The 9,467-nt window shown below is 48.5% G+C and overlaps 1 protein-coding gene across 1 annotated transcript; it reads left to right on the top strand.

The window, feature by feature from the left end:
- Positions 1-1,787: 1,787 nt before the first annotated feature.
- On the top strand, positions 1,788-8,628 carry LOC111188092 (protein SPATA31F1-like). The gene is given in 4 exon segments (XM_022600277.2): positions 1,788-2,275; positions 2,936-2,981; positions 3,525-3,585; positions 4,550-8,628. Coding segments are annotated over 4 exon segments (4,008 nt in total). The 5' UTR covers positions 1,788-2,131; the 3' UTR covers positions 8,307-8,628.
- Positions 8,629-9,467: the final 839 nt, after the last annotated feature.

Raw genomic sequence — 9,467 nt, 5'->3', positions numbered from 1 at the left:
CTCATGGACAAGTTATATCTATTTTTTGAGTTCTTTAATTTCTCTCAGCAGTGTTTTAAAGATGCAGTGCATTGTTCTTACATTTTTGCTAGATTTATCCCTATTTCATGTCTTTATGATATTTTCAATGGTATTGATTTTTTCAAATTTCAATTTCTATCTGTTCATTACCAGTATACAGAAATACAGTTGTATCTGTATATCAGCTTTATATCATACAACCTTGCTAAATTCACTTATAGTTCTAATAGCTTTTTTTTTTCAGATTCCACAGGATTTTCTGTGTAGACAATCATGTCATTTGTGAATAAAGGCAGTTTTCCTTCTTTCTTTCCAACCTGGATGCGTTTCATTTCTTTTCCTTACTTCATAGCGTTTGCTAGGACCTTCAGTACAATGTTGAATAGAAGTTCTAAAAGTAGATATCCTTGTATTGTTCCTAATCTTAGAGGATAAGCATCTAGTCCAGGGGAACTGGGAACTGGGCTGCACAGCAGGAGGCGAGCGGTGGGCGAGTGAGCGAAGCTTCATCTGCCGCTCTCCATCGCTCCACATTGCTCTCATCACCACGTGAACCATCCCCCCCCCCACCCCGTCCGTGGAAAAATTATCTTCCACGAAACCAGTCCCTGCTGCCCAAAAGGTGGGGACCACTGATCTAGTCTGTCACCATTAAGTATGACCTTAGCAATGGGATTTTCTTAGATTTCCTTTATCAGGTGGAGGAATTCCTTTCCTAGTTTGCTGAGATGTAAAAAATTAGGAATGCATGTTGGATTTTGTCAAACGTTTTTTCTACACTGTTGAAATGATCATATTGTTTCTTTTTAGTTTGTTAATATGATGAATTACATCAGTATGATGATTTTCAAATGTTAAACCAACCTTGCATTCCTGTGATAACCCCACATGGTCATGGTTTATTATCCTCTTCATAATTTTTTGTTTCAATTTGTAAAATTTTGCTTAGATTTGCATCTATGCTTATGAGGAATATTTGTACTTTTTTTTTTTTTTCCTTGTAATGTCTCTGTCTGGTTTTGGCATCAAGGTAGTGCTGGCCTTATGGAACAGGTTGGGAAACAGTCCCTCCTCTTCAATTTTACAAAAGAGTTTGTGGAGAATTGGTATTATTTCTTCCAATGTTTGGTAGAAATAACCAATGAAGACACCTGCGGGGACTCCTCTAGGGGTGCAGTGGTTGAGAATCCGCCTGCCAAAGCAGGGGACACGGGTTCGAGCCCTGGTCCGGGAAGATCCCACATGCTGCGGAGCAGCTAAGCCTGTGTGCCACAACTACTGAGCCTGCGCTCCAGAGCCCATGAGCCACAACTCCTGAAGCCCGGGCACCTAGAGCCCGTGCTCGGCAACAAGAGAAACCACCACAGTGCGAAGCCCACGCACCACAACGAAGAGGAGCCCCTGCTCACCGTAACTAGAGAAAAGCCCACGTGCAGCAACGAAGACCCAACATAGCCAAAAATAAATATAACTAAATAAATTAAAAAAAAAAGAATCTGCTGTAAAAATAAATAAATAAATAAAATTCAAAAAAAAAAAAGAGCTGTGTAAGGAAGTCTCATTAATGAGTCTCAATGGAAGGCAGTGTTTACAGTCTCTTCTCACTCATCTGCAAGCTTGAGGCCACACAGTCTGGGAGGCATTCCTTTCTGACTCCCACAACATCATTTAAAGATGCTACCACCGTGGCCTTGCCGTGGTCCCTTCATGCACCTCTGATTTCCCATCATCCACTGCCTGTAACATCAAAGCTCTCCATTTCCACGCCATAACCAGACTCTGGCCATCAGGCTGGTGGAGGGTGTGGAGAGTGGAGACAAAGTGGGAGAACAGACAGTGACTGTGAGAGGCACCTTCAGTCCTTGCAGACAAGCAGACACCCTCATCTGCAAACGGAATCACCACATTCACTTCTCTAGACAGGTAGAGGTCTTTGACACCACAGCTGCCTTGTGAAACAGGAGAGCTTTGTGATGCAGTCTGGTGGCCTGGTTCCGTTGTCTGTGAGGCGGAGACAACAAAGTGTAGCATTGGAAGTCACTAGGCGCCAGGACTCTGAATGCCTACATATAGGGATGGTTGGTCTCCTTGTGCTAATGAGGTTTAGATCATGTTGAGCCCGACTTTTGTTCTGTGGGATTTGGGGTTTCCCTTATATACCTATGGCTCCATCTTCATTATTATCCTAATTGTCTGGCAAGTGAAAAAGCGTTACCATGGATTAACATCGGAACATCAAAGGAGCTGCTGCCAGGTAGGGAAACACTATGACCATGACTGAACTAATTAAGCCTCAGATAAGAAGCTTTTAAGCTCTCAGTGTCTCTCCTTTTATCCTTCCTTTTCCCCTCCCTCCCCTTGATTTTTTTTTTTTTACCATCCGTTAGTTACTCTTATAAGGTATTTCCCTTCTCAGAGCCTACAAATAATTTCTTACCAGGCTATCCCTGCAATGTATTCTAATTGAAAACTCAAGAACGTCTCTCTCTGACTTGGGTTGAGACTTGGATGAAATGGAATGTGCCTCACTGGATCTTAGAAGACCTCCCATTATGGGAGATTTTTCTAGTTTGTGTTCCATTAAGGCATTTGTAAATTGAAGTTCTTTGATTATTAGACCTACACACCTTTTATTCTGTTCCACCTTTTCTCTTGTTTCATCATAAGCATGATACCCAACTTCTCTTAGGAAAAAAATGGGAGGTATTGAGGATGAAAGAACCTCAAAATGAATCAGAAGTAAGAAGAGAAGGGAAATATTGGGGTGAAAAAATAGAGTATGGAAAGTTAGGAAAGTTAATAAAATACAGATAAATTACAAGGGATTGGGAACTGTATATTAGCTTTGTCTCAGTTTGGACATGAAAAAGAAAATGGTGTCCCAACTTCATACTCTAACTCTTTTGTCTTTAAGCGTCACCGAAAAGTCAGACAAAGGGCTAGAGATGCAGCATCAAGAGGTAATGTCCCAGTCTCTGCTCTGACTTCTCTCTACTGCGGGTGAAGCTCCCATGAACCCTGTCCCTCAATGACCCCTGGTGCCAGGCACCAGGTGCTCTAACCACTGAAGGCCCAATTTCCCCAAGTTGACAGATTCTCCCAGAAGACTTTTTTGGGTGGGAAATCAGAGCCTGGGAATGTTCCAGAATTCTCCACCTTACCCCTGGGAGTGAAGAGGAAGTAGGGGAGTGAGGAAGTAAGGGCTCTGTCCTTAACTGTGTCATTTACTAGTTTTATGACCCAGTGGATGTCACTTCAGCTCTCAGTCTTGTTATCTATAAAATGGGCATGATGATGCTGTCTCACTCACAGTGTGGTTGTGAAGGTCAAAGGAGATTAGGTCCAGGAGAGCACATCATACCTGGTTAAGTTGTAGGCAGACGTGCCTCAGAGCACTGGCTATTGGGGTTTGCCGTCTCCTGTCATCCAAAGGTCTCCAGCTTCCTGTAGGATGTCCCTGAATCCTCTCCTGTTCCATGTAACACTGTCTCCTGGTTTCTCAGCTAGGAGATTTTCCCGGGAAGAAGCTGAGAAGCCGTGGGAGCTGCTCTCTGTCATGAGAAGGTGATCTCTTGCTCTTTGCAGTCTCCCAACTCCCAGCCTGGCCTGTGATCATTTCTCCGCTTGGCCTGGGGCAGGGTTGGGGAGGAGCATAATGGCTGGGACGTAGCCAGACACAGTGGAGCCTGGACACTGGTTGGGGGTTCCCAGAGGAGAGGGTGGGATCAGATGTCTCAGGAGACAGGAGTCCTGCAGTTCTGCTCTGGGCTAGGCTCACAAAGGTCCTGGAATTCAGGATTTGACTAGTGCAGGATTAAAACTACATGGGTTTTCACTCAACCACAAGACAAGTTAGGAGGATAGATAATTAATTAAGTGCATAAATCAGTCATCATTTTCATATTCTCTTTACAGCTAGACCCTTTCAAGGGCAGACCCCTGGACCCTGCTGACGTACCTCCTCTGGTTTTGTCTTCAGGGAGGCCAGTTCCTGGGACAGCCCTCAGGCAGGAGCTTGTCATATTGTCCCCCTCTTGAGATCTCTAGAGAATAGGGATTGTCTTCCAAGAGATGTTGTGTATGCCCTGTAATCCCCAGAATGCAGAGTTCCCACAAGGACCTCCGTAGCCCCAAACGAGGCTGACTCCAGGTTCTATCTGGTGATGTTCCTGGTGCTGCGCCATCAGCTAACCATTGGCTCCCCCATCTGCCTGGTTGCCTTCTCCTAGTTCAGCTACTCAGCACAGGTCAGCAGAGAACTCACCCACCTCCCAGGCTCTCAAGGCCCTGCGTTCCCTTCAGTTGTCTGAGACTTTGCCCAACAAGCCCCAGGCTCTCAGTCCAGCACACCATAACTTGCCAAGTGACATTTCCCTGGGAAGAAAAGTAGATGAGTAAACACCCAGTGGATGCAGGCCTCAGAGTTTACAGGGCTAAGGGGAGCAGTGTCAATCTCCAGGCCACACCCTTGAAAAGAGGCAGATGTCATTCCATCAGTAACAAACGGTTGCCATGTTTCCCTTCCCAGCCAGGGCTGGCTTCCTCAGGAGGGAAGCGTGCGGCAGATCCTGTGTGCAGATCCCTGCTGCGAAACCTGCAACGCTGTGGCTCTGGAGATTCAGCAGCTGGTGGTGGGTGAGAACACTCTGATCTCCCCCACTTCAGGGGGGCCATTGCAGGGCTCCTCTTGCCTAGAGGTTTTGTCCACGTCTAAAGTGTCTTTTGAACAGAGTCTGGAGCATGGCCCACACTCCAAAGACCTTTCACTTCCATCTGCAACCCTCACAGTGTCACAGAAATCCTTAACCCAGTCAGCTGCCCAGTCAACTGGTGCAGCCAGCATCCATGATTTCTGGGCTGAATACCTCATGCTAAGGCAGGGATTTCAAGTGCCAGAGGTGCCCAGGGGCCCAGAGACTATGTTTTCTTTAAGGATTGAGGAACCTGGGGTTTCAGTAAAGCTGCAGGAGATGATGCAGAGCAACCTCAACCTTGTCTGTGGGAACCAAGGCCATCAGCCCTTAAATTCCCAGGTGTCTCTGCTGACTCTGAACCGAGCAGTTACTACCCTGACACATCCTGTGGCCTTGCAGATGGTCACTGTCCTCCCTGCCCACCTGCCATTCCTGAGTCCTGAAGTCCTGAGGCGGCTTGAGCTACATGTAAAAAAATGGATGCATTTCCAGAGGTGGGGGCTCCCCAGACGTGTGGAAGAGTCTCTGAGGCAGCTTATGCCAAATCCACCATTATTTTACCAACGTGTATATAAGCAACCAGTTTCTTTCATTCAGAATGATACTTCTCAGTTCTCTGTTGAGAGATTTGGGACCATTTCATACCAGAACTTGGGTCCATGTATGGCTGGCCAGCCTACCCAGGCCTTCTGGGTTTCTGAATGGTCCATCATGGACCCAGAACAAATACACTGCTACCAGCAAATCCCAAACCATATGGCTCTTGCCTTGCCCTCTTCAGCCCTTAAAGAATTAAGTGGCCTTTATCTAATGCCTGGGCAGCAGGCTAATGACTCAGTGGGCCATGTGCAGCCAAAATATAGCCAGCTATTCTGTGGTCTTCCTTCTCTGCACAGTGAGTCCCTGGTTGATGCCTTCTTGGGTTCTCAAGGCCTCTCCATGAATGAGAGCATGTCCAAGCCCCGCTTGAGGGATCCTTTTCTCTTCAAGGAACTCTCCTTCCTCCCTCTGCTGCCTAAAGCTCCACCCCAGTCAGCTCCACCCCCTTTTCTGTCTTCTCAAAATTGGGTTACTCCATCTGACAACCAACAAGCTCAGATCAGTGTCCCATTTCTGACCCTGGATGAGTATGAAGCCTTGGAGTGGCACCTGCTGCAGAGGCAGCTCCAGCTTCATTGGGACTGGCCAGATGTTTCCCAGAGAGATCAACACACCCAGAGCCCTGTGCAGTATAAGCCCTGTGACAAAGCCCAGTCTTCTGAGACTGTGAAAACTTCCTGGCCAGGGCATCCCATCTCAGTCCTCACACGAGAACTACTCTTCCCACAGCAGCATGCCAGGAGACAGCTGGAATTCCGCCACCAGAGACAGTTGATTCACCACTGCTGGGGCCTGCTGCAGAAGATCCAACAGTCCATTCAATTGCTCCTGTCCCCCACTAATCAGCAGACTGTGTCCCGGAGCAGCACATCCCTAGACAGTGTGAATGGCCCCTGGCCTCCATCTCTAGAGGCCGCTGGGGCTGATGACCCACTCTCACCCATTGTGGACCCAGTGACAGTCCCCATGCCACACTTGTTTGACCAGGCCAAGGCAATATTGCAGAGCCATATCGACTCCAAATGTGGGCAGATTCACCAGGGCAATGTCCCTGCCTGTGTATATAGCTCTTGGGAGTGCATAATTCCTGGGGGCCTGGAAGTGGCTCCCTTCACCTGCATCCCAGAAAGCAAGCCCCTGGAGCTACAGGCAGCAAGTGTCCCGGACCTACAACAGAAAATTATACCCTGGATGCCGACGGCCCTTGATCAACAGCAACAAACCTCACCAGATGCTGTCATTGAACATCCTAAGCTGCCCCGAGCCCTGTCCGAGGGAGCCATTGAGAAACTGGAGACAACTTTACGGCACAAGTATCTGGCCTTCTTGTCAGGGCTGCCGGCTCTTTATTATGTGGCTCTCTCTAGGGTCATGGCCCCAGCAATCACTTCCCAAGCTATGATCACAGAGATGGTACCTGGGCCTATCGAATTCCCAACAGAACCTCTGACTCAGATGACCTCACCTGAAGAGCAGGGTCTAAGTCCTGGGTCAGTCTTTCAAGATGCCAACAAGGCTTGTGCAGACATTGCAGATGAATTCCAGGCTGAAGTGCAGGTGGAAGAAGTAATTGAGATGGTGCCTCTAGAAAGTCAGACAGAGCCTGCGAGGCCCTCCTCACTTGGAGAACAAAAATTGGCCAAACTAAATTTCCATCTGAGAAAGAAGATGCTAGAGATACAACTGGGAATTCCCATAACGGCAAGGAAGTCCAGGAAACAAAGTGTAGCAGCCTCCGAGAACATATGCACACAGGAGTCTCTTGGGAGTCTAAACAACCAAGGAAACACACTGCTCCAGGAACTCCGTATCCCACGAGATATGCCACATGCCCCAGATCCAGAATGCCTCTATTCCAAAGAACAGCTGGCCACTGAGTTGAAGGCAGTGTATCAGAAACAGAAGCAACCCAGTTCCAGTGCAGTATCCCACGGTTCTGTCCACTGGGCCTCCAATATCTCGCAACCCAGTGGGGACCTGACAGAGGCCCAGGTGCTTTGTGGTCAGCTGGAGGCCAGTGTGAACAACCACAACCTGAAGGAGCCCTGGAGCCCTGAGCCCCAAAGCCCTGACAAGAGCAAGGACTCAGCCCAAGTACCCACACTGGCAGAAAAGAGAGAGGAGCCAGGCAAACCCAAATCGGCCGGGGACCACAGAGAAGGGGATGCCGGGTTTGCAGTCTCCTCCACAAGAGAGAAAAGCCACTCTGCTGAAGCCCAGAGGCCAGAAGGGATGCTTCTGAATGGAACACCCTGCAGCCCCTGGAGACGGAGACATCGCTTTCACCCTGATGCTCCCTGTCAACACAGTCCGCAGCATCGCCCTCAGCTTAAACCCCCAGAGCTACCTCCTGGAGTCCCTGGGGGGAAAGACTCTGAGAAGAATGACCTGCAAGAGAGTCAAGCCAAGCTCAATGTCATCCTCAAACCAGCAAGGGTTCCTGAGAATGCCCAGCCTGTGGTGCCCCAGGTGTCACAGGGCCAGCCTTTCCTAGGCCAGCTCACTCCGGGTAAGCCGTTGCAGGGCCAAACTTTACAAGGTCAGGTTTTTCAGGGGCAGGTGATGCAAGGCCGTACTCACAAGAGGCCCAGCTTTCCAGAATCTGGCTGGAGAAATAAGATGAAATCTTTTCTGCACTTTATTAACCCCAAGACAAAAGGCAAAGGGCATGAGGAATCCATGTCCTCCACATCTGAGAAAGTGGCCAACACCAGAAAAGAAAATGTGGGAAAGAGCCTGGCTTCAGCCAAAAGTCCCAAGGGGCAAACTAAGACGGAGAAGACAAGAGGGGACCCTAAGGCCCAATTTGCGCCCACTGGGAAGCAGATGGGCTTGGCGTTCTTGGATGTGCCCCGCTCCCCAGACAGTAAGCTCCGGCACCGCCCCCGCTCCCATCAACTCCACTCTGCCTCAGTCCCGGGCATCCCCTGCCGCCGCCCTCGGCACTGTCCTTGAGTGGCTTGTGTCACCCAACCAGGGAACCCACCCTAATTCCCAACTCTCACCTCGGAGGGAAGCACTGGTCTGCTCAAGAAGACCCAGCTCAGTCAAGAGACTTTGTAGTCTCTCCAACGTCAGCATTCCTTGAAGAGGACTGCTACTGTCATTTTCATTATACAAAAATACACTGTATATCTCTAAGTAGAGTGGTGTGCGTCTGCTCCTTCTCTCCACTGCGGTGTGTTCAGGGAAGGCATAAGGGAGGTAAATGTCCCTCCTATCTAGGGAAGGGGCTTTAACCCACACTTAAGCTGGGTAGCATTCCACCCCACCCCCACCCCGGACTACGGATAAAGGGACTTGAACAGAGAAGGAAGGCCCTTGTCTAAGGTACATTGAAGGTAAAGGTCAGGATTGAATTTTATCATGGTGTCCTTCGGCCCAGAGGAGCAATGTGGACATAAGGCTAGAATTGTCAAGGAGGAGTGGCCAGGAATCTCACAGGCAAAATTCACTGATGACTTCTATATGTGCCCGCACTCTGGAAGGGAGGTTTTTACGAGAGTGCCAGTGTTCCACCCTTGAGCAGGTGCTTTGTGTTTATCAACAGCCTATAGGTAATATGACAACAGTCAAAAGCAAATGATAGAATCTCCCCTCTCTGCTCCCTGTTGGTTATTGGTTAGATCTTTCTGGAGAACTCACTTGGGAGGCTGCTGTAGCTCTCTTGCCTCTGTCCCACTTCCACTGTCTATCAGCTGCATGGACTGAATGACACTGGGAATGAAGATCACAGTAGAACATGGAGAGGGGCTGGTCCCCACTCCCAAGGGTAGGCAGGGAGAGAAGCAGGGAGGGAGAGCATGTAGATGGAGGTCTGAATACCTGGGGTAGAAGTTGACATGTTCCTGAAGAGGGCATGATAAGAGAAAAGGCTGGTTAGCTATGCACTCTAAAGAACCTTGAGCGAGGAAGCCAACCCAATACCCAAGTGCTTTTAGGGGATGGAGATGAATAAACTGCGTTTTGGTCTGTTGTCCATAGTGTGATGAAGAGCAGTGAGTTGAGCCTTGTTTTCAAAGGCAATGCATATTAATTTAAAATTTCTGAATACTCACCCTCAACCCCACAAAACTGTTTTCCAGTGTCAGGAATTGGTATAACTATAAATCTGTGTTTTTGCTCAGCTCAAACATGAAGTCAGTGACTGTG

This window comes from Delphinapterus leucas, chromosome 6 (genome assembly GCF_059928025.1).
Source record: "Delphinapterus leucas isolate spDelLeu-1000000601 "Yukka" chromosome 6, BTC_Dleu_Yukka2, whole genome shotgun sequence".
Lineage (NCBI taxonomy): Eukaryota > Metazoa > Chordata > Mammalia > Artiodactyla > Monodontidae > Delphinapterus > Delphinapterus leucas.
Note: the sequence above shows the minus strand (reverse complement) of the source record. Positions and strands in the feature narration are given on the sequence as shown.